Here is a 26,777-nt window from a genome sequence, read left to right on the forward strand (position 1 = left end):
GAAACGTTGAGTGTTCATTAGCCATAATCCTTCTATTACGGGTACCCGTCATAATAATCATTGGAGTAAAATAATGCTCTTAAAAGTATAAATAACGACTTGCCACTATAATAGCATATAGCATCACTAATGCTTTTCTCTTTTGATAAAAAGGGTATGCCAACATGATATTGAAATACCCTAAATTAAATGCATTGTTAAACATATATGTTTAACAATGCATTTTAAATTATCTAAACCAAGTGAGATAAATATATTTATCTCACTTTGTTTAGATAATTTAAAATTATTGTATTGTAGGATGGCGAGGTAGTTAGCACTTTTCCCTCGCAGTTCGGTTGCAGCTTGTGGCAATGGATCAGTGTTGATAATGTGCGAAAGTCAAAATTCCCATTGCTGGATAGTAAATTTCCCACGAATTCCCACAACCCTATTTCTAACTTTGTGGAAAAGGAAATTTTTATAATTAAATTTTTTTGAAATTACAATTTTTAAACATTTTGGTTGCTAGGCCTATGCATTGATTGATTAAAGTATTAGAAGGCACCTCCTTTATATTATTTATAAAACCCAAGATTAACGAAAGTACACTGCTCTAGCTTTCTATTGATAGTCAAATTAAAAAAACATAGGATAAATACTCGCAGACATGAAAATTCCCACAAAATCAACATTTGTTAAAAAAAAAGTAACCTTTTTCTTACCGAGCCAAAATGCACCTAAAAAATTCCCACTATATCGGAAAATTCCCACAATCTGGCGACACTGCAATGGATGATTTTTCAAGTTAAAAGGGTTTCCCCGCAGCTCTTCGGTTTCCCCTTTCCATAAAAACTGGTTGAGGTTAACGGTTAAAGAGCTGTTGGATCGCGTGGCATGAAGGGTTCCCCCCCTCCTTCATTGGTTTATAATTCTTCAACAACTAACCAGAGTTGTTAATTACCTTCGTGTGAATTGAAAATGGAAAACACACTATGGGATTTCATTTTGCCGTGGCCACCAAAAGGTTTTGTTAACGAAAAACAATAAAATAAAAATTACAGTTATTTTTAAACATTTCTATTATTATATGAATAACAATTTAAAAGAAATACTAAATGGAGAAATTTATGAATAATCAATTTGAAATTCAAAAGAATTTGGGTAAATACAAGTTTAGATAAATTCAAGTAAGGTAAGAGACCTGCCGAATGAAGAGGGGCTAGTGTCTAAATAGAGGTTTTAATAAATTTTTCACCGTAAAAAACAACCAACCGCTCTCCATTAAATCTATTCTTGTTGATCGATCATATTTCCACTCGTTTTGAGGGACGTACGGCTAGTTTACTTAAACAACACTGCGAAAACAAATTATTGACAGTACAATCAGAGGCCAACTTGACAAATGATCCGTCGATCCGAAATTCAGCAAAAACGGGCACTCGGAACTTGCCAAAGACTTCTCCAGACCCGCAAACTAGAGCAAGTAACAGCTTAGGACTTTAGTTCTTTTCAGGATATTGAAGAATAGTTGGATACAGTTGAATGATCTTGGTCTGAGTCCAAAAATATCAACATAGCCCAATCAGATTCCATCACTTTAGACCTCCTCAGATGAGAGGTTTTTGTTCGTATTTTGAATGAAGCCTTACGCCAGTGTTTGAATTAAAAAAACATTATCACGAAGTATTGTGTAAGTTTAAATAAAACATTAAGTTAAAAAAAAATCAACTAATTTCAATATTATCGGTGCGATCATCAAGTTGAGTCTCTACTACCTCGATTATATTCTGTATTGATATTTATATTCAAAGAGTGTTCATTTAGTTAAAATAAGTACTAATCACTCTATGTGCAATGACGTCATACTTAAAAACCCCTCTATCGAGATAAATAGGCAACTTAAAAAAAACAGTTGATTATTCGTTGGTTCTACGGGTCTCTGCTTTATTATGACTAGGCAAAGGGTGAATATTATTAAGTGGTCAAATAATTTCGTTGTATTTTTTAATGGGGCTATAAGTCTATAAATGTTTTATAGGACTGTCGATTAGTTTGATTAATTTCCAATTCTAACCCCTAAGAGCGGTCGCGCACTGGGAAATGTAAGCCGTCATCATATGGTCCGATCTCCACCTCCGACTTCGGTCAGGTTGGGGCTGAACACTTGGTTTCAGCTGAGGCTAAAGGAGAGGGTCCACGCATCTCTAGACGGTGCCTCGGCAGGATTGCTTTCCAGCTGTGTGATGGTGGGTCTCCGTATGAGGCGCTATGGCCCTTGGTTTCTTGCCAATGGCGTCCACGGATTGCTATGTGTAAACTCGGCTAAAGTTCAACCAAAATGCGTGGTCATTATAGAAATGGCCCTCAGAAGGAAATCCAAGGCTGAGGGCATTAGCCACCTCTCATTTGGCCCAGAATTAATGTTCTAGGTAATTTCGGTTTTGCTAATTAACCAAATATTTTGAGATGAAAATTTTTATTTTATTTTATTATTTTTTCAAAGAGAAATAACATTAGCTCCATGACCTATTCTATATTTAAATGTTGGTACTTTGGTTTTGAATTATCAATATAGAATTATATTTCGCAAAGTGAGTATATTTATGTTTTAAATATTTATAATCTGTAGTTAAATTAGGAATTATAAGCTTGACATTTGATAATATCGTTTTCGTAACGCTTAAAATTCATATTGATATTTTTTTTTAATATTTTGATTGAAAGTTTTGCGCTCACGGTCAATTGTATGCAGTGTTATGTTTTTTGAAGCAATAAACGTGAGCATAAATCAGTGTTTCACTTTGTCTTCTGAAAATATTCAAACGACATATCTTCGGATATTTGAATTAATTAGATAAAAGTTAAATATACTGATACTACGTGGATCCTCATTAATTTTTATTATAAGCAGCCTGATGATGAGCTACGTTTTTGAAAAAAAAAATTAAACCAACTTTATCTTTTAACCACCGTGTTATTTAACTTTCATCGTTTATTTTAACGTGGTTACAGTTACGGGTTTTAAAATTTATGACTATGAGGGTCTAACGAAAATTTAATAGTCGGTTATATTGCGTTATATATATCCAAGAATGTTTGATCTCTACTTTTGGAGAATAACCATTATTAGCTGAAAACTATTCGTGAGTTCTGAACCGTTCAACCAGTCCCCATGCGCACTATTCGGCAAAAAAATTCTAGAACTACCCAAATGCAAACTATTCGCAGACAAGAACCTCTTGTTGAACCGTTCGGAACCGTTCTAAATGGTACCTGCTCAAGAGCAAGTACTGGTCGGAACTCAAGGTTGAAATCTCTAATATTCGTCTGCACATCGGGCTGCGTACGTCAAATCGTACGAATCACAACTATTCGTACAAAAGTTCTGAACTATCCAGAACTTTTGCGTGACGTTACAGCTCAGTCATAGGCCGTTCTCTTAACGGTTCAGAACTCACGAATAGTTTTCAGCTATTGTCGACGCGGAAATTTAACAGGTCACCGGCGTGAGCTTACTCTTCGAGGTTGAGGGAGCAACGATAACAATTGTCTAAGTATAAATAAATATTTATTTAATATTAAAAAACCTTTTATAAAAGATCTGCTAATTCATGCTACCATAAAGAAGCCGTTCTTTAATAAAAATATTTTAAATTTTAATAACTAACCACATGTGGTAATAAAAAGAAAACATTTGTGAAAATTGATTCTTGGCGTCTCTTATCAATTGAACTGCACGCACAGTCACCATCTAAAAATATATTAGATATTCAACATGCTGTATATTCCTTTCAAAGCAGAAAATATTTATAAAAACCCTACCAAACCACTATTTTGATCTAAAATCCAGGGAGCCTTACTTTTTAATAGTTCTGCAATTTATCTAAATCACTTGTTCGGTGAAATTGCCTTATTTTACTAAACACGTTAATTACTCTTAATAAACATTATTGTTTGTCGATATTATAAATTCGAAGAAAATATTAGGGTTGCTTAAAGAAAAGTCGCTATTAGGCTTAACTATAAACAAACAGGCTCTTCAAAGGAACCGCCAGAATTCTATTTCCCACTCTTCCATATATATCCGCCCTTGCAGCCTTGATATAAAAAATAAATCCGGAAATTTGTAGCATCGGCTCTAAGTAAGTCCCTGAAATTGGAACTGCCACGGCAGTGAGACATGTGTTCATTTATGTCTACCACGCACTCTCGTTTGGAAACAAGTTACCAACTGGCAAAATATAGTTCGGCGCTTAAGTCATCATATACTTTCGTGAAACCGACCAATTGTCTAGAAAAGCATAAAAATAATATTTTATTATTAATTTAATGTAATCTATTTAATGTTAATGAAGTTTATTATAAATAATACTTATTTAATTTTTATAAATTTAATTTAGTTTAATTTAATTTAATAAATTTAATTTAGTTTAATTTAATTTAATAAATTTAAAGATAATTTTTGTTTAATAAATTTAAAGATAATTTTTGTTTAATAAATTTAAGATAATTTTTGTTTAATAAATTTAAAGATAATTTTTGTTTAGTAAATTTAAAGATAATTTTTGTTTAATAAATTTAAAGATAATTTTTGTTTAATAAATTTAAAGATAATTTTTGTTTAATAAATTTAAAGATAATTTTTGTTTAATAAATTTAAAGATAATTTTTGTTTAATAAATTTAAAGATAATTTTTGTTTAATAAATTTTATGTTAATTGGATTCAATATTTTTTAAATTTAATATAATATAATCTAATATAATATAATTTTTTAGTTTAATTAATAAATAAATTTACGGTAACTTAAATTTAACAAATTTAAGGGTTATTTAATTTAATAAATTTAATGGTTATTTAATTTAATTTAAATTTAATGGCTATTTAATTTAATAAATTTAATGGTTATTTAATTTAATTTAAATTTAATGGCTATTTAATTTAATTTAAATTTAAAGGCTATTTAATTTAATAAATTAAATGGTTATTTAATTTAATAAATTTAATCCAAAGGCAATTCTATCTTTGACCATGCTGTAAACCGAAACGAAAATTATGAAATGTTGTCCCTTTATCAGAGTATAATGGCCGGCAGCATCTATGAGGCGCCGTACTAAAAAGGAGACATTCCCCTTTGGCCCACCACTCGAGGAGCGATTTATTTTTAACCACGCGCGCCAGTGTCTGCGGGGCTCCGCTGCGCTTGCTCGCTTCAATCCTGGCATCAGGACAGAGAAGGTGATGGCCAAATAGCGGCACGCGAAACTCGAGATAAAAACCATCCCAGAAGAAGGATCTAGAGCCGAAACAATATGGACGTGGACACCAAAAATCAGTTAACGCGATGCAAATTTAAATTAATAAGCAGTTTTCCAGGCCTTAAGCAAAGTCTTGTAACTGGGCCCCAATACAGCTCTTAATTTTTCTTAAAATATCCATAAGGAAAGTCACCTATAGGTTCTGGGCGCTTCTAAAGCGTGATCCTCAGGAAACTGTCTACATTGCCTAGTTAGTAGTTAGTCAAAATACGGCTGTAAAGTGCGATCAAATGGAACTGCAAGCATTATGCTTTATGATTTTTGACCTTTCACGAAATAAAGTTTTTCTAATAGGTGAAACTTTGCTGGAAGTACCAAAAATATAAAAACTAGGCGTTACTCTACATGCATTTTGATCTTTTTTGTATTTCGTTTAAAATAATTGGTAAAATGCGCACCATCTTAAAATATTAAGATTTACCTGTAATGAATTTTCCATTTGCGGAAAAAAATCTTAAAATAACCTTGATGATTTTTTAAAAACTAACTATTAGATAATAATATTTTATGATATTATATAACACTATTTTAATGATGAGGGATATTTATACAAGTCCAAAGACATTACCGTTAAAATTACAGAAGTTTAGATTAAGAACTATTCAATATTTGCCAAAAACTTGATTTTTTACTTTCACATTGAGATAAACTGAAAATCATAACACCTTAATAAAGTTATTAGCCTTAATCTCAAGGTTTACCGAATCGTTTGAATGTTAAACAACATAATAATTTGTTTTAAGAAACGAGTCGGTCTCTATGAGTAGCGAATTGACTGGAAAATCGCTCCTTTGAAAAATGCCTCGAGTCTGCGAACGGACAATGTTCATTTATAACGTCTTTTTGGTTTATTTATCTCGTAGTAGTAAGAATTTTATCATGTATACCTTAGAATATGGGAGAATTTCACAGTAGCATGAATAGTAGCTTACTGGAAATTATATAAGCCTACACTCTTAACGTCTAAAACCCATTGGCAACGTGCTTCCAATGCGCCTGTGAAACGAGCGCGGCTTAAACTATTTACAAAATCATTGGATGGCCACCGTTGTGAGCGAACATCTCCTCTCTAAATCGCGCCAGTTTCTAAGAGAAATGCCAGAGTCAGAATAGTCTTCCATAGACATTCAAAGTGTAAACGTATGTAATTTGCTGTTGTACTTCATAACTGCCAGTTACTATGATAACCTCATCAACCGGCGAAGCCTTTGAATTCCTTGGGGCCCCTGATCTTCTCCGTGGTATTTAAGGCCATGGTTGCGGTACTTATTTGTTATTATGACGCAGGCGAGCGTCAGAAAGAGGATCTGGCTTCTTTCCAATTTCCAAGTGGAGAACTGATTCGAAGGTTGCATTTAAAGACACTATAGACTTTGTTTTGCGGAAACAAGTGGGCGCCGCAATTAAAACAACATGCGATGGGCATTATCGCGTCATGGTAGTTTGTTAGTAGGCAGCTTTTTTTCTTTGCACCTTGTTAAGGCTAAAAATAAACATTATCGCATCATCTCGGTAATCACCATGAACTAATTTTGAAATAGCACCTACTTCTTCATTTTGATCTGAATTGTTTTTTTTAAATAAACCAAAGAACAACAACAAATAACGAAATCTGAAGGACATAGTAGATATACAAATTTAGTATTTAATGATTTGGATTATACTCCCGTCGTGTAGGTTACCTTCAAAAGCTACTAGAAATGAACTTAATCGCTCAACATCTGGAATTTAGGATAGTGATGGAATTACGATTGTGATTTCTAAATCACTATGTTTAATCACCTTCTACTCTTACAATAGTGACCATTAATGGTGACGGTGGAGGGTCAAACGTTTGGTCGTTAGGTCTTATTACTTTTACAACCAGATAAAACTGGTTAGTTTTAAGATCTTAAGGAGCCTAAAGATTTCCGTTGAAACGCAAAGTTCTCAGTCTCTTTAATGTGATTTATTTTTTATAAGGTCAGGCAAAGCCAAAGATAAATTTATTTATTTATTTATTTATTTATTTATTTATTTATTTATTTATTTATTTATTTACTTTAGGGACCACTATAGTAAGACTATAAATGCGTTAAGACAAATATATCTATTATTTAATTGGTATATTCAGGTTTAGGTTAATAATGTTTCTCAATTGCGGGCCCCCTTTTCCTCAATTGTGGGAAACCCTATACCATGCCTTACATTGTTAGTATATAATAACTTCGTACTAATTTTACGACAATTATAACTTTTCGATCCGTCGTTGCTAGAAGAATTTACAAAAATTAAACCGGCCTACTTACTCACAAGATCAAAACCGTAAGGATTTATACAACTAATTTTACGACAGTCTTGCAAGTCAATCTTCCAATGTTAGTAAATTTGAAAACGGTACGCTGTCTACTAACTAATTAATTAACTAAATAACTCTACTTATTCGCTAATTTTATAATCCTACTAACTCGAAACCGACGACGGCAGAATCAAAAATATAGAAAGATCCAGATTTTGTGAACGCTGAAAGGTAATTTATAAATTGTAGATTAAATCGATTAACACTTAAAGCATTTCGTTTTTTGTCGGGTAATTTAAGTTATTATTATATTGCGGTTGTTAAACTTTTACGATATTAACTATTATCAACTTTTTAATTTTATTTCGAGGCCTTAAAAATCGACGTACAAGTTGCGTGTAAAAACTACAAACATTTAACTAGGCCATTTCTGTCTTTATTATGGCGCCAAAGTCGGCAGTTTTCCGAAAGCGGATCGAAGAGGTAGAAAATATATTTGCACGCCAAGCATTTCTCTTTTCGAATAAAAGATGGCTTGAGCAGACTTATTTCACTGACAAGTCGGTTTTTGAAACAACGCCTCTGACTTAACCGTTTCTTCTTTAATTTATATTTTACAATTTATAACAAATTTGCGGGTCGTTATTTAACTGCTTAAGAAACGCGAAAAAACGTGAAGCAAAACATTCCCTTCGAACAACACATGACGGAAGAGATCCCGAAAATAGCCTGAAATCTGTCCGACGAAGATCATTTTTAAGAGGGTCGCTGAACTCTTTCTTGCGACGTCAAACGCGAAACCAACAAACCAGAGAGTTGCTAGACGTTATTGCTTATCCCAGCACATCACTTCCCCAAAAATTGCCAATTTAGCTTGACATATTTTGCGGAAATGATTTCAATTTAGGTTGTTGTAGTCCATTATTATCTACATAAAGCTAAAGGTCCTTAATACTTCATTCGAGGGTATTTAAAGATTGATCGCACCTCACTGCAGCAGAAACTATTACCGTAATAATAATAATAACCAGCTAGGCTAATACCCAAGGCACCACTTCTAATGCCATAAATTCAGGTGGTCGGGTTATTACACCTTGGAAGGTGGTGAAAACCCCTTGATGCCACGTGAGCCGAGGGGTAAATCACTCCTCGTAAGGGGTGTACTCTACTGTAATCTTTAGAGTATGTACCTTTATCAGTGTTGTGTACTCGTAACCAGAGATGGGCAAAACCTAATTTTCCGAACTCGCGCTCTTTAATATTGAGGTAGATGGCGGCGCTCGCGCTCTTCTCTTTTTTGCCGCGAGATTGGAGCTCGAGCTCAAAAATAACTCTCGCACTCTTTCGAGCTCAGAGCGCGTCCATTGTGTATTCGGATGACAGTCTGATTGGCATTTGACAATGAAATTGACAACTGACAATCTATTGAAAAGGTATAAAGTTAAAATAAGATAAAAAATATGTAAATAATAATGAATTTAAAAGCATATTAATACATAAACATGTAATATTAATAATAAACATTATTATTTACTTACGTTTCAATAAGATTAAATTTGTAACTTCAACCGCCAACAGTCACGTGCCAAGTGCCAATCTTAAATCTGGACTGTCTGCCAGTCTCTCTCTCTGAAGTCAGACACAAAGCCAAAAGCAAAGACTAATAGACTATACGATTAGTCTTTGGCCGAGAGCCTACCGCGTGGCAGGGTTACCAAAATATATAAAATATACGTTACAAGTCTCGATATTTATGATAGGTTATGGGTTTGAGTATACGATAAAAGGCTATCGATCGATGTTAATAAGGATAACAATCGCCTAGGCTAATACCAAGGCACCACCTTCGGCCTAATTCATCAAGCGACTTTTAAAGACAATAATTCAGGCGGCCGGGTAGGAGGGTGGTGCAAGCCCTTCACGCCACACAAGCCAACAGCTCTATACACTTACTATTACCATTAACGTCAACAAGATTTTTAATGGACAGAGCAAACCGAAGAACTCGAGGAAAACTCCTTAAACTAGTGGGGAGATAACTTGCAAACTCAACGCAGAAGGAGTAGTTCCGAGATTTGCAACCAGTGCCACAGGCTGGGATCGAACCCGGCTCCTCTTGCTGGGAGGCGAAAGTGCTAACCACTCCGTCACCCCACCTAGACCACTCCGGCACCCCACCTAAACCACTACGCCACCCCACCTAGACCACTCCGCCACCCCACCTAGACCACTCCGCCACCCCACCTAGTTATCAGATAGCAATACGGTAAACCTAATTACCAGTACCCAATGCCTCGTTCCTTTTTAGAGATTATATCGAAAATCAATTTATCACGTCATTTTGCTTAAAAATTCTATCGGGATTATTTTCATTATGAATTAAAATGAGCGTCAATGACTTTGAAATCAACTTTATGTAACTTTAAATTTTGATGATTGCGTAAAGAATGGACTAAGAACTAAATTTGGTTTTTGTAACAATTTAAGTCCTTTTAAATTATTCAGGCCATTTTATATATTTCAGGGCTTCAAAATAAAATAAGATATTAATGACTTCTCCTAGAATTGGAATCCTTGATCGTATAAGGATACATTTTCAGCCATAACGTATTGTATTACACTATCACCAACTGATTTTTATTATTTATTATTAGTATCTCTATTTTTATTTGTTTTTATTTATTTTTAATATAATCTACAAATATCATTATGATTTTATTTGTATTTTAATGAATATTTGCTTTATTTCTCCGCTGGCAGGTGTGTTTGGGAACAGCCTCCGAGGGCGAATTGAGACGAGGTGACGTCGTCCTTCAGATTGGAGACCGTGACGCCACTCGCATCACTCACCAAGACGCCCACGATCTCATCAAACACGCCGGAAACCACTTGAGCCTGGTTATTCAGAGGTAACTCTCACTAATCGAAATTTGGTAACGTATTGATCTATAGTAAGGGAGAATAGCTGTTAACACGATCCGCGGGCAACATGTTTTAGTATTTTCACGAGAGAGAGAGAGAGAGAGAAAAATGTATAAATTATTTTAGAATCTTTTTAGGGTTTTTCTTAATTATACAAACTAAGGAAAATCCTTAAAGTGTTTTGATCTAATATTATAATAATTTAAAAGTTATTTAAATTTTATTTAATTCTTTTTACCTAGTTTAAATTATACAAAATACTGAAATATACTCAATGTAAGTAAAATTTACTCAAAGGTTTTATAATTTATCTTTAATGAAATTACATTAAATCTACTGAAATTCGACTAAACTATATTGAATAGACACTCCCTATTAACATTATCAGAAATATTACATTTTAAATTTATTTGCAGTTGACCAATAGGGAGTTAAATATTTTAAATTTGCGCAATGTGTTTACAGATGCTCAAATGTATCCTCATTTGTTCATAATTTTTTATAATTGAACTTAATCAATAATTATAATTGAATTAAATCAATAAATATAATTCAATTGAATCAATAATTATAGTTGAATTAAATCAATAATTATAATTCAATTAAAACAATAATTATAATTCAATTAAATCAATATTTATAATTGAATTAAAACAATAATTATAACTGAATTAAATCAATAATTATAATTGAAAATCCATTATTATAATTGAATTAAATCAATAATTATAATTGAATTAAATCAAAAATTATAATTGAATTAAACCAATAATTATAATTAATGTATTTCAATAATTAATGATTATTCTTTCGAAATGTACCTCAAGTGGCGCCAGATAACTAGGCAAATAATAATCAGCTAGGTTGTACTTCATTGGTGTCGGAAGACGTCAGTTTTAGGGAAGCAATGAGAATGGGGGGGGGGTTGTCACTTTCGCCTCGAAGCAAGTAGGAGCCGGGTTCGACCCCAGCGTGTGGCACTGGGTGTAAACTCGAAACCGCTCCTATTGCCTTGAGTTTGCACGTTCTCTCCCCACTAGTTAAACTGGTTTTCTCCCGAGTTCTCCAGTTTCTCCATCCCATAAAATCTTGCGGTTAACGGTAATAGTAAGTGAAGGGCGCTGTTGGCTCACGTGGCATGAAGGGCTCGCCACCACCCTCCTACGCATTGTAACCCGGCCACCTGTTTAAAGGTGGTGCCTTGGTATTAGCCGACCTGTTCATTTTTTTAAGGTGAATGAGCTTATTGATAGACTGGAAGGTTCATTGGGAAGAACACTAAAAATTGATTAAAGAAGAAGATAAATTATAACTGCATAAACTGAAAATTTTAACTTGAAACATGTTATAATGGACAGTATATAAAAATGATAATTTTTCGATCTCATCAAAGACAGATTTTGAATCCACGTACTTTCAATCGAAAAAGGATAAACTGCGAATTGATCTGTGGCCCTCAGTAGTTGTTCGATTTGACCAGCTTTTATAGTTACTTTAGAAAAAGGTTTATTAAGACTTCTTACACGAGCGAACTATTTACGAAAGCATTATTTGCCAATACGTGTTGCAAGTCCAGTTGTTCCGTGTGAATGATTATCAATAACGAATTATCGAAAAAAAAGGTTCTTCACGGTATACCCCAAAAAGTCCATCGAAATTACCGAAATGTCCTATCATTATAGGACGTCTGGCAACGCTGGCACTTTTACAGTCGACAGTTGCAAATAAGAGAAAAGATAATTTGTTTTCCCTTAGCTGCTTTTCCCCTTCTCCGCGGGTTAAACCATTCCCCAGATTTCTATTTCCCTCACGGCTGCTCTGGAGTTTCCCATCCCCGCTGCCAGAATAAAGGCGATAAATTTCATTTGGTTGCAGAACCTAATTTAGCGGGGAATTCTACCTTATTTAAATAGTTCTTAAATTGAAAACTACACATAAATGTTAAGTCTGGAAGTAATATTAATAGTAACCCGCCCACCTGAATTAATGGCTTGAAAAGTCGCTTTCTGGCTTAGGCCAAAGGTGGTGCCTTGGGTATTTGCCTAGCTGATTATTATTATTAATATTATTATTATTATCATTAGTGCTAAAATTGGTTTTTTCAACACAATGTTTGAATTTATATCCGGCTATATTACACCAACTATTCCTGAAGACCGAATAGCAGCAAAGTGAGGTCAAATGACGAAACTACTTAACCCAACTCGAAATCTCAGAAAAATCAATGGTAATTGTTTGACCACAGTTTCTTTTAGAAGAGAAATGGAAATTTTATATTAATCCGAAATACGGCTTATGGTGAAACTTGGATTGATTGACCCACTGCGTTTTTTTAATAAGTATTTATCAAACCATATTAAAGACGAAGAGTACTATAGCCATGGCTCCATATTTCACTTAAGACACCATTCAAGTCCAACAAAATTGTGTTATAATTTCAAAAAAGGTTCATATGAAAATTTAACATGAAAATTGGTAACTGGCAATATCTTCGTAATAAATATACAATATACCATTCACCATACTATAGACAATAGTCTTTTTAAGTTTTCCTTTATCAACTACCAGTAACTAGTCCCACAGGAGTAACTCTTTACTTAAGTGTGGAACAATTGCCGGTTAGGAAGACTGTCTTTCATATAACACAAATAGCAGTTCTTCGAAAAGAAATGCCGACATTGAGGTAAAAGACTTAACTCTTATCTGTGTTAAAACAATATGGTATTTATCTATACTTAAGGATAATGAAAATGTCGAGACCATTTTTGCTGTTTCTGCCATTCCACCTCACGCTTAAATAATAATACTCAGCCAGGCTAATACCAATCGCCTTCCCACTAAAAAACATTTGTCTAATATCTCATACCTTCTTAAAACTGACGTCTTTCAACGTTATCGAAGCAAGTGCCAGTGACGTTTTCTTTAAACCCCTCTCGTACCGAGAAAACCTAGACCATGATCATTGTCTTAACGTATATAGTTATTCTCCAGTACTTTAAATCCATATATTCTTGGTTAACAGTACAGTTTCTAGACTTCTTTCTTCCATTGCAACTTTTAAAATCAATATTGTTTCTTCACAGATTACAGACCGGTAGTGCTGCGACTTCCCTGCCAGCATCGTCTTCCACAGGTGCCTACTCACTGAGCTCCACCAGCCTTCCTCAGAGCAACCCGTCAGCGATATCCAGCATGGCGTACAACCCGGGCTACCTTCACCAACTTCCAACGACACATATCCAGAAGCCGTATCGGTCTCCGCTGCACGACCCGGAGGGATTCGTTGCCGCCGAACAAGAAGAGTTGCACGAAGAGAAAACGAGGGAAAAGCAAGCGATTATTCACCAAGTAACGACACATACCTTTTGCAAATTATCCTTTACGTATTCAGATTTTACCATAAAAAACCATTAAATGAAGTAAATTTTAAATCCAAAAGAAAATGTGTTAATATGCGATGTCATTGGTTTTAACGTAGTTACTTGTACGAAAATGGAGAAAAACATTTTATGGCCAAATTATATACAAAATGAAGTCGATCCAGATTTGACTTCGATAAAAATTTAAATCTTAAACGTGTTTGTTTGAAAAAATTACAAAATGAAAAATTCAGATTTGATCATTTTGTTTCATCCAAATTGAATTGTACCATTTAAACTGGATGAGTGTTTATTCCAGTTGGATACAAATTTGGCTATATGATCAAGTTATTTTTAGGGTAGATCTTAGAATCTCTTAAACCTCGCTACCTTCCATCAAAAGTCCATAAAGAGTAAAAAAAGAAAAACCATGTCTTATTTTACATCAAGCATAGTCAAATGATGGAAATATTTTAATCAAAGGTTAAAACATATTTAAAAAACGTACGAAGTTTGTTATTTCTATTTTCTGTGACAGGCACGTATCTCAACGTGTTTGATGTTCATCTCTGCTGGCAGAAAATTTAAATTAGCTTCAAAATGGATATTTATGCTTCCTTTAACATTATCTAACGTTTTCGCTGCTAAGGAGCAGATAATTAATAAATCTGTCTTTTGTGTCTGTTTTGTGTCAGGCATACCGAACGATACCACTAATTGAAGCCAAACCGAAAAGAATACACGACCTCCCGATGGGATCATACTTACGACACGTTCACGATCCAAACTGGACCCAGTCTCCTCATCAAGGAGCCACTCCAGTAACAAACGCCACAGTCATGCGAAAAGTAAGCACAAAATACATAAATTACCAAAACATTTTAGACAATTGCAATAACGTTCTTCGTGTTAAACCTTAAGGTTATTTGGCATTAGGACTTTAAGATTTATTTACGCCGGTGGTCCTTATTGAATATTTATTAACGGCTAGAGTCATTTTATTACAAGTGAATGGTCAACTTGAAGTTGATCTTCTATGGAAAAGCTTTACAAATGGTCGTATGAATAATTCTGCGATAAATTCTTCATTATTTATCCGGTTTAAACACGTGACTCAGGCACATCTCCGTTCCCAAGACAAACTCTCTAAATATAATTAATAAAGTAACACGTTTTATTTTTTTAAACCAGTCAGTAATGACCTCGGCTATAAATAAAGGGACATTTTGCTAATTAAATCTAAGTATATTAAAATTGTGCAAACAAGTTAAGTCAATCATGGTGTAAAGATTTTTCAAAAGAGTATAACCCTAGCAGGGAGGGTCAAGGTTACGACACTCTAGAGCGTAGAAGAAGTTCCAACTGTGAGCGTATATCTCCAAACGATTTATATACAGTGCACTGCGGGATGAATAATAATAATCCTTAACTGTCGCACTATGAGTGAGTATTGATAATAGCGCTCGCCTCGCAGCAAGAGGAGACGGTTACGATCCTCGGAACCACTCCTGCGTTGAGTTGGTAAGCTCTTTAGAGGAGTCACCACAAGTTCTTCGCAGTGCCGGATGGGCCCCCACCTCTAATGAAATCAATGGATTTTTCACTGATTCGGTTTCAGAGAAAAACATATCAGGCTTGTGGCTTTATTGTTTGAAAAAATCATTATTCTCGTGACATAAGCTCAGCTTCGGGACATGCGAGTTTTGCGTATTTATGCTTTCCTTACATAGTCCCCCACCAAAATCTACCTAGGGCCCTACGTTCAGTAAATACGGTACTAGAGCCTCTCCGGTTTCCCTTTTCCATAAAAAACGTTTACTCTAATAGCAAGGGAGCTGTTGACTGGCGTGGCGTGAAGGGCCTGCCACCAACCTTCTACGAAATTTAACCCGACCACCTGTAACTGGCTTCACAAGTCACTTGTGAACTGAGGCCTATCACCTATGTGGTTCCTTAGCTTAGCTGATTTTTTAAAAAAATGACTAATTTTAGCGTAACCCTCAATCTTCCTCGCGCTCAAAGAAATACAAAATAATAATAATAATACTCAGCTAGGCTTATACCCAAGACACCACCTTAGGCCTAAGTAAGCACCTTCCCCCTAAAAACAATAATGTCTCATTGATGCCCTATAAGTGACGATTTCCTTCCCCTCTTTCGAGCCTGGGAGGGGAAAACAGACAATGCTATTCGATAATCGCCTCGTCATTGTCATTCTCCTCAAGTATAAATAAATACTTTCTTGGTTTCTATAATGAATTTTCATTTGAGTTTTCATACGCTTGTTCTTGAAAAGTACTTTGATATTATCTTTTGGCAGATAGCGGAAGCGACCAGTGCGTCAAGCGTTCCAGTTCCGGTATTTACAGCAACGAACCCGTCGAACCCCGAAGAGCCCGTCTCGGTCTTTCACCGACAGTACAACTCGCCGATTAACATGTACTCTCCTCAAGCCGTTGCGGACACCCTCACCGCCCAGACAGGGCTTCAGCCGTAAGTATCCACTCGTCACTTCAGGGACAGGCTGTTTAACACTGTATTACCGTATATTTACCATAACCCTTGAAACGACCTTTGATTTATGTCGTTGAGTGTCTGGGATTATTTGTTTCATAAAGACATTCTAAGTGTGTAACGTATCTCTGTGATGTTGTTTTCAGCACATGGATCGTTGGTGTGGTTTGAGTTCACATTAATATTAACGTGATATATTATTAATTAAGCAATATATTTTTATTTTTATTGAAATCGCTTACACATTGTAACTAACTGATTTTAATTATAGTAAACTTGTTACTTGACAGAATATAAATTAATTTCGAGAACGGATGTAAATATAAAACAAAACTTTGAATCTTAAATGGTCCGGGGCTATACTAGTCGTGGGTACTATATAGAACCGAAACTTTGCTCTTAAAGATATCAAAGCTAATCACCACCTAAAAATGTAAAAAAAATACCGTTTCTATTTGACAACCCTTACGAAAAGGGTTCATCAAATTTGTTTTCAAAAAAAATCCAAAAGTGGAGAGTTCAAAAATGGAATTTCATTTAAACTGAAGTACTAAAATGTGTCTAATTTGATCGCAGGACAATGTTTGAAATTCAACTTCATATTCGATTTGAATTTTTCTTATACAAATGAAAAATGCTAATGACCTCCTTCTGGAAATATAATGGCATCAATGAACATGAAATTAAGAATTTTATAATGCAATTATAACATAGCGAAAACAGATAGCAAAATGCGGCACTTCAGTTTTATTGGAGCGCCATCTATGGTCGTTTCTTGAAAGGTCAGGATAAGATAAAATTATATTTGAAGCATTTGTTTTAAATTAGATAGCATTACGCCTAGGCGCTTCTAGTATATGAAAACATAGTATGGATATCTCCCACATGTAACATTTAATTACACTTAAGTTACACGAATAAGGTTACATACATTGAAACTCTTCTCCTCACGAAATTTGACCTCACCTGCTTTGGAAGAAGGTTATTTTACAGTTTCACCGATCGCACAGTTTGTTAAAAAAACTTATCATCAAATCAATAATCATTCAAATAAATCTGAGGAAACGAAGTTGAACCACAATTTAAGGATTCACCAAGCCCTTTGTTAGTTAAAGTACAGCGTATCAAAACCAATGTCTTTTTTTAAGATTAATTTAGGGGAATGAGGTTTAAAAAAAGTTAAGATTTTATCGAGCCTTCATTTTCTTAAATATCGCACATCAAAACTAATGATAACTAGGCGCATTTTGAGGGGACCAAGCTCCAAAACAAATTCAAGGTTGACCAAACCCTAAGTTGGTTAAAGAACGGCAAATTAAAATAAATGATCATTGGGATAAATATGACAGAACCAAATGGAACAAAAATTTCAGGTTTGATCGAGCCCTTAGTTTCTTAAAAACGGCCAATCAAAACCAATGATCATTAATAAAAATTCAGATAACCACTCCGGGCATCATTTAGCAGACGATAAAGCTTCCCTCAAATAAACTCGAACCAAATTTTGTGATAGTAAATTTTTTGCGACCATTTTGTAGGAGTTCATTTTGGAAAAATCGTCTGTTGACACGAAACAATATCGAGTAGAGTTGAAAAAATAATCCCTCTACTACCAAAAGATTATAATATGTCTATAACTAGAGAATTATCCATTTACGCTACTGAAAAGAAAGACACATTCTCAGGCTCACGGCAGTTTTCTATGCATTCGAATTTCAAGCCAAATGGCGGAAATACACTTTACATAACTACTAACCACTTACTTCTTCTACGGATATTTACTTATTTATTTAAAATAGGTTTCTCAAGTAATAGATTTTAAAATTATCTTAAAGAAATCGTATTTCGCCACGCAACATTTTTTCTTCGGGAAATAAATTATAAAAAATCAGCGTGAGCCTTCGAAAATACTCAGTCAATGGAATAACTATAGGGAGATGCATACTTATATCTTAAGAGATATATAATGCACTTCTGCTACTACTGAACCCTATGTCCTATAGGACCCTTTTCCGTACGCTACAGCTTTTTTCGGAAATTAATACAATGGCTAATTCTATTATTAAACTTGTAGTATGTATATCATACGTTTTTCAACTGAGTGAGTAATTTAAAAAGTGGAGCGGTAAATTAGTGAATTTAAATAATTTCCAAAATCACACAGGCTTCCTCTTCATGGTAGTAGTCTCCAGGAGCTCATATTATCCGTTGCACCAATCGTTTGCGGAAGGTGCGTAATTGATACATTTCTGTTTGTGTCAGATGTTTTTATCTCTTCATCTTGAATGTAATGTCAAATCATTTTTATTATTATGTATTTCCAAAAATTGGATGTTGTCTTCCGTTGAAAATTAAAGGAAACTTGCTTGCTGAGAAAGTTGAGAATCTCAAGCTGTGTCTATGTTGAGCAATAAACTATTGGTAGATATTTACTTCTATCTTTTATGAATTAGGTTTTGAACCGGCATTTGATGTAGTTTTGGATTAACTAATGTTCTCTGGATATCTCTGAAAAGTACCATTATCTTTTGAACTACATATAAGCATGCTTGTTTAAGATTTTTTTTAAATATTTGCTTGAATGTAACAAATCACGTGAATCGGATGGACAAGGCTAAGCTCTAGTGATACTTAAAACCACAGTCAATGACGCTGTCTGTATTGAAGCAATTTTGGTTGACTATTTTTCAATTACTACGGAATTTGTGGAGGTCCTAGTACATGAACAGAAAGCCGACCCTTACTTTGAAATGACGAACCATACGATTGAAATTTTCTTCCAAAAGTGTGTCAGCAAGTTAGTAAAAATAATAACTGATAGTGTTATGGTAAGGGAAGTAAAATTGAGGTCATCACCAAAAACGCGCCTCTAACAAGAAATATTCCTTACGATAATACCTCGATCCAATGTCCAAATTAAAATTTAACTGGAATCATGATGCATCCAGTTTGGATCAAATGATTTACCTTTAAGTAAGAAAGAGCACAACTTTAACCTAACGACTTAGTCTGAAATCCGCCAACAATGTGTGGTCAGTCTAGAGCTACTGACACATTTATAACGAATAATATTATAAACTTGTGGACAAACAGAACGAGACCACTCATTGTAAAAATTTAGGCTAGAAGCTTTATAAATTGTTACACAGTGCGCTGCATGGCAGTAAATGGAATGACCTTAAAAGTTTGATATTCTAACTGATTAACTACTCAATAAACACTAAACATCAGATTAACCACAAGCCTTGCAAACTCGGTGCAGGCAAAATAGCAATAATAGTCGAAATGGGTCTATTGACTTTAGTACTATTTTGTTTAAACCTTCGTAAATTACTTATCGAATATGAGTTAATAAGTAGTAAATACATTTTCATTGGGCTCAGTAAAATAGCTGAGTTGGTCTAAATGGGCTGAAAGTCAATGCAACAAGACTTGGAGAAAAATGGGTTTCGACGCGAAACCTCTTGAATACAACACTTTTAATAAGGCTTTTTTGGCACAAATAACCTTAAGATAAATTTTAGATAAATTAAATAGGAAAACTTAATTTCAACCTAGATTATCTACTAATTATATTAAAGTATTATAAATATACAGGGTGTTTCAAAAGGTTATGCAAAAATTTGAAGGAGTTGTAGGGGATGAGTTGAGAATTATGCCTGTTTTCCCCATTTTCCTACAATGAGTTAAAAGAGCGCCAGAGAGCTTCAAAGTGTGGCCTACTAGTCCCTGGAAGTAGACTGCAACAAGCACAAAACCAAGCAGCAGGGAAATGCGAACATTATTGTTTGGGTTCGTGTGATAGGTAAAAAAGGACTTTGTAAACAATTCGAGGTAACCAGCGTAAAGAGTAAACCTAAACAGTATTTAAAGTCGTTATGAACCGCGATTTCTCATCACTTTCAAACTGTAACAATGGAGCTCACTTCAGAAGAACTGGCGGATTTTCATTTCGTGTATGTACTAACGGATGGCAATGCTTTGGCTGCTCAACGTCTCTACCAGGAAAGGTAGCCGAACCGGCGCATCCCCGTCTCACGGACTATTACCAATGTCCATCGTCGATTACGTGAAACAGGCACATTCTGTGTACGTTACTTAATTTTTTACTTGAACTTCTCTGCCACTGGTTTTTACAGAACAACCCGAAAATGCATCGTACCCCTGAAATCGCATTACCCTGCTGCTTGATTGTGTGCTCGATGCAGCCTACTTCCAGGGGCTAGAAGAAACACTTTGAAGCTCTCTGGCGCTCTTTTAACTCATCGTAGGAAAATTGGGAAAACAGGCATAATTCTCAACTCATCCCCTACAACTCCTTCAATTTTTTACATTACTTTTTGAAACACCCTATATTTAGAAAACATGGAGTAAAACACCTTACGCGATATATTAAAGTATAAAAGTAATTTTTAATATAAATATAAATTACTTAATTTGCGCAAATTGTTAGTGTTTTTATTTAATTTTAGAATAATTTTAAATATAGTTAGAAGTTAAACTGTATAGGGACTATGTTCGCTCGAATCGATTGTCTTTGGCCATCAAACTTTCCTCATCTAAGCACTTTTATAAAGGTATTTGTTAAGACGCTCGGGGAAAACCACTACACTTGCCTCTGGCGCTTTTTAGGTAAGGCACTTAAAAACAAATAATCCGATCTCATAATGTATTTTAAATGAAAACAGAACACAAAACGTCATCCGAAAGAGCTCTGGGAATGTAAAAGGAAGTTACTCTCACTATAAGCAACATTTTTAAATAGCTTTCCTTTTTCTATCCATGTCACTTTCAGTTTTCTATCCCTCACGTTTTCTTATTTCTCTGGCTGTCACTTGGTTTTCTATCACGCTTATGGTCTGCATTTCGCAGCAATTTTTTTCTCTGTACAGCTTGTATTGAAATAATTTTAATTTATTTCTTTCTACACCCTTATAAATATTGTGTGTTGTTGGATGGACGATGGAGAAAAGGTTGTCTGGACAATACTACGTTCAAATTTTAAGACGATTTTGAATGAGTAGTGTATTTTCCATTATTGGGGACTAATCATGATTGAAATTGTGCTATTTTACCTAGTAAAATGGTTTATATAAGTACAATTACAAAATAACAAATTTATAAATAAACATTCTAAATGAATAATGTTATTGAATATATTTTATTAGTTTTGTTTCTCAACTAAAATGAGTAAAAAATTTCGGATAATTTTTCAACAGTTACGAACGAACAAATTAACCAACAAACATCCGAAATGACATTCAGAGTTACTATATTCACTAACATTTCAATGAAGTATTGTCCAAACCAAATATGGGAAGTCGTGTCGCCTACTATTCAAAAAAATATCTTGGGGCCAGAAGTTTAAAAAATCAGCAAAAACTTTATCCATCGAAACTAAAGTATTATCTGAACATGTAAGACTATATCACAATGAATCTTCCTTTACCTACATTTTATGTTTGACATTTCAATATTGATACTAACTAAGAAGGTCGTTTCATGTCCTTCGTGCGATTTAAATTTAAATTTTCGCTATTAAGTGCCTTAAAACTAACCACATGAGTAAGTAGAATCTTTTATTTCTGGCGGTGCGTATTATCAATCGAATGCTGGAATGTTTTACTAACATTATAGTTTATTTTTATATTTTTCCTTTTTAATTATATTGGAAGGCAACGGAGTAATTAACAAAATATTCTTAAATGTAGCTTATTTTAGAGACGGTTAACACATAACTTGTAAGTGTGGAATTTACAAAAGTGTTTTCGTTTTGTTGTAAAAATCAACGTTGTATTGATTTCTTGTAATATAGTTTGTTGTTTGTTATTGCTTGCTAAATCATGATTTTGTTTTATAAAGTAGTTTTAAACAGCCTACTGAAAAATACATGGTTAGTAAGGTTAGAATAGAAATGCTAGAACTTCGTCGCATGTTTACAAACAAAAATTGTAGAGCGTATTATAGGTACATAAAATGTACAAACTAACCAGTATCTTTTGATGTAGTTCCAACTAAGGCCACGAAACAAAACGTTGAATGTAGGGCTAAAGACGGCTGCTAAAGCATCTGCTGCTTTTTCCGAACTATCTCAAGCTAAAAACCCATTTGAAGATCGTCCTGGACTAGCGGAAAATAAACTGCCTTTAGAATTAGTTTTCACTAGGGCCAAAATCCTTTTCCGCTACAAAAACCTAAGGCGCATTATGGTCATTAAACGCATCCATATTTGATTTGCTGTAATTGCATTTCACTAAAGATAACAGTATAATATTCCAGAATTAAAACTAAGAATAAATAATGCGATTAATTAGGTCCGAAAAAATTAACGTGAAATAAAATGACGGAAACAATTTGTCTTACTCGTACAAGTTAAATTTTAAAGAGGGATATTAAAAAATTTACTCGACAAACAAGTTTTGTCTCGTTTATACATGTATACTGTTCTTTTCTAATTTCCAAAACTGAAAATATTTAATATTTTTACATTATCTTAAATCCTGTTTTGTGATGGTGGGATACGATACAATCATGCTTCAATATTTCAATTGAAATAATTTTGAAATATTGATTTTTGAAATTCGTAATTTCGTTAGTAGCCAAGGGCCTTTTCCAATTTCAAGTTAATAAGAACGGTTACAAAGAAATTAAAGACAACCGTACCACCTACAACCTATTAAAGCTCTTACTATCAGATTCAAATGTCTTAGTTTCAAACAAGTAATCAGTAATCGATTACATATACAATAAAATTATTAATGAGTGCAAAGAAAGTACATTAATAATTTCCACCAGAGACTACAGTGACTGTACAAGTTTGAGTGTTTTTTTTTAAAAATTGTGAAAATAATGTCCCATTAAAAAAGCGCAGAACAATAGACAACACGGCGTCAGATGCAAACTTTAAAAATGAGGAAATTTCATTTTTATGATGATACTTTCGACGAAAATCAAAGTACCTTCTTAGCTTATAGGTGTCTATAATATTGCTAGCAACGGTATTAAGATAACGATAAAAATGTATCTACGTTCTTAATCCCTCTCTATTACTGCCTTTACTCCTTTTTTGGTGTAGAGAAAGAGCGACCGGTTTTATTATCGTAAATTTTTTTCGTAGGCCAACAAACCAGTGTCAGGGACTCTCTAGTTAGCTTACTTTTAAGGAATATGCGTCTCATAATTGCACTGGATTTACTCACCTAATATGAAGCCTTTTTATTGATCTTTCGTTTTTAAAGTCCAAGCAACCCTAGTCCAAGACCACCATCACACTTAGCCAAGCCACCAGCCAACAAACCTATCAGAGTCAGTCCTCAGCCGTACAACGTGGCCGATATCACGCTGTCCCCAACTTACAGGCTGATCCACGACGAAGAATGTTGGGATCTGAGGAAAACGGAACTCAAAGAACAACCAGCCGTCCAGAACAGAGTCTACGATGTCCCTTCCGCCTACGACCCCAACGTCAACGCTCTCGGCGTGCCCAAGGGGAAGATCACTCAGTCGGGAAGCTTCAATACGATTAAGAACACGTTATTGTTAAATCAGCCTGGCGTGTCACAGTTTTAAAAATATATTAATGAAATGTATGCTTTCAATCGCAAGTAAGAGAGTCGAAGTGTCGAGATACTTGCCGTTGATTGTTTGCAGAACTGTTAATAACATCTCTTAACCTCTTGAGAAAGATATCAAAAGGTGTACGCAAGAAATTTAATTAGAAGTAATTTTCTATTCTATTTTATATAGATTGGTTATCTTTAATCTGTTTTGGGTCTAAGTTGTGTCTGAAATAAATTATCCGGTTGTGAGAATTGCTCACAGGGCTTCAACTTCTACTCTTAACGAGAAAAGGATACCACCTACTTTCTATAAGATATAATTGTTAATAAAGTTCTTGGCTCTCGTGTCAAAAGTTCTCTTTGTATTTGGACTTCATAGTTTCAGATTTCAGAGGACGGATCAAAAAGACATACTCTCGGCCACTTCGACTCATTTACTTCTGTTTTAACTTGACGGCTGTGTTAATTATGCAAGGAACTTGTGCATAAAAAAAGGATGTAAATTATATCTTCAAAACATCTACAAGTTCAAGGCGCATTTAGATTATTATTTAGATTCTTAGATTCGAAACCATACAATCATAAAATACCACAATTAGATTTATGCATTCAAATTAAAAAAAAAATAATAATGACTATAGCTTTACATAATTTTGTTGGTTTTAATGGTAGGTTCGAGGCAAATTTTAAAGTGAACATAGTTGTGACGCTTGCGTTTTTCAATACACATTCTTTGTCTTAAGCCTATTTTAACGTTTGAATTATTTTCATTTTAACTTTTTGAGCTTAAGCTGATAATAAACGATACACAGAAACTATGTGCCACAATATTTTATCTTGTTTCAAATATTTAAAATGCTGGACCTGTTTTAATGGGTCTATTTTCCAATTTATATGTTTAAGCGAAGAGGTCGAAAATTAAATTTTATTTGAAATGTTTGATAACAGATACACGCAATTTTCTGCCTCTTCAAAATTTCATAATCTTGTATTTAAGTTTATCAAAACCATGACGAACACATTATGGATTGTTTCATAAATTAGTTGGAATTATTGCAGAGAATTAAATGTACAGATATTTATGGCAATAAAGCTATAGAGTGATACCAAAAGATGTCTTACATTTGTAATATACTAATAATCAAAATCAGTTAAGCTAATACTCAAGGTACCACCTTCAGAGGATGGTGACAAGCCATTCATGCCACGCGAGCCTTCAGTGGGACTTTCAACAGTCTCTCCAATTTTGGTTTGAAAATTTCCGCAAATCGGAAAAATAAAACATTCCTACGCCCGCGCTTAATTTGAAAAACCATTAATATTATAAAAAAAAGTACAGGATCCGAGAGGATTACCTAATTTGAAACCTAAGTTTCAAATTTTTTTAAATGCCGCTGCTGGATTAGTGTAAGAAGCACGTCGTCAACAAGTATGATTTCAGCCATCTAGCAGCGAAACATTTCACGGAACAATTTTTGCCCAATGCTAGTTGTTTGGTCCGTATGTTGGTCTATGAAGATTATGGTGAATCGTGCCTCACTCAAGACAGCATTATAACCAGGAAACTATAAAGGTATACATTTGGAATGTCTAAGGAAGATTTTTACGGCCATGATGAAGCTCGTAGAAATGGGCGTGTTTTAAAGGGGGAAAACTCACGAGAAAAACTCTCGCGACTCGCTACCCTAATTCGACGAAAACTCGTCATTAAGCCTAGTCATAGATATTATATAATTAGCTTACCTGATTATCTCTTTTACAACTATATAAATACCAGAAATTAGGTATCACTACACTTCTTTCGCGAAGAACATTACAATTACTTTAAAATATTAATTACGATAAGAAATTGAGGTTTTTAAATCCATTGTTTTATAAGCCTATTTTGCGCGGGAAGATCGTCTTTTTGTTACCATGACGACGCATTCTTTTCGCGTCAAACCTCGAGCCAATGAATTTGAAATGTCGTGTTACGTCTTACACTTGACGTAGTTAAGCCCCGCCTTTTTCTCGACGCGCTTTCGTATCACCGTCCCAATAAAACCTTAGACATTCCAAGTGTATACTTCTATAGTTTCCTGTTTAAACTTAATAGTGACTGCAGTAAAATGTAAATGAAGTCGACTTTTGTTTTCAAAATATTGTTGAACAAGGTAATTATTTGTTCCAAAACTTCATTAACGAATTTTTAAAATTATTGAAAGGAATTAAGTAAGTTAAGGTTTAGTTAATAACGTATAATTAAAATGGCATGATATACCGTTTCAGCTTTGGAAGGTCTAAATCAAAACTTCCATTTGTACCTCTTTTCTATAAATATTAGAATCAAGGTAATAAATTATTGGTATAAATGAAAGATAAATATTTCTACAAAAATTAAGTGCTTTAGTTAAATATAAAGGAAACATGGTACTAAAACAGACAAATTAAGCCCGCACTTTGAATCGTTTAGTTGAAACTTGAAGAAGTGTAAAGGTAGCTTCATACAATCTAAAAAAATCCTAGAAGTTCTACCCACAAATGTTTTAGTGTTAATTTACAGGGAAAATATCTAAATAAAACATTAAACAAATTATTTTGTAAAAATTATTCTGATAGGAAAATAAAACACTAATAGTAGTATTTGATAGCTGTAAATAACAGATTGAATATGCATAAACGTTTCAGTTACGGTGCTATAAGAGTTCTGAAATAACATCAGAATATTTCCAAACTCATATGAATAAGTAATTGAAAAACAATTCTGATAATATTCTTAATTGAATACTTATACCCAGATGTTTTAAAGTAACTCTTTCGAGAGAAGTTATCTATTCCAACCAAACCACGAAAGCAGACATCGCATT

General features: G+C 34.0%; 1 protein-coding gene across 5 annotated transcripts in view; it reads left to right on the forward strand.

The window, feature by feature from the left end:
* LOC149930853 (uncharacterized) overlaps positions 1-25,022 on the forward strand; it is a 44,811-nt gene extending 19,789 nt beyond the window's left edge. For 2 of the 5 annotated variants that reach the window (XM_090158205.1, XM_090158206.1), the window contains exons 2-7: positions 10,338-10,486; positions 13,583-13,847; positions 14,554-14,706; positions 16,179-16,351; positions 18,537-18,602; positions 23,611-25,022. In XM_090158205.1, the coding sequence (XP_090014331.1) occupies positions 10,338-10,486; positions 13,583-13,847; positions 14,554-14,706; positions 16,179-16,351; positions 18,537-18,602; positions 23,611-23,941 (1,137 nt within the window). In that variant the 3' untranslated portion in view covers positions 23,942-25,022. Of the gene's footprint in view, positions 1-10,337; positions 10,487-13,582; positions 13,848-14,553; positions 14,707-16,178; positions 16,352-18,536; positions 18,603-18,729; positions 18,794-23,582 lie in introns of all 5 variants that reach the window. The other 3 variants (XM_090158208.1, XM_090158209.1, XM_090158207.1) reach the window with 3 other exon arrangements.
* Positions 25,023-26,777: the final 1,755 nt, after the last annotated feature.

The sequence above is a fragment of the Leiobunum rupestre genome, chromosome 9 (assembly GCF_980474605.1).
Source record: "Leiobunum rupestre chromosome 9, qqLeiRupe1.1.hap1, whole genome shotgun sequence".
NCBI classification, from domain to species: Eukaryota; Metazoa; Arthropoda; class Arachnida; order Opiliones; family Sclerosomatidae; genus Leiobunum; species Leiobunum rupestre.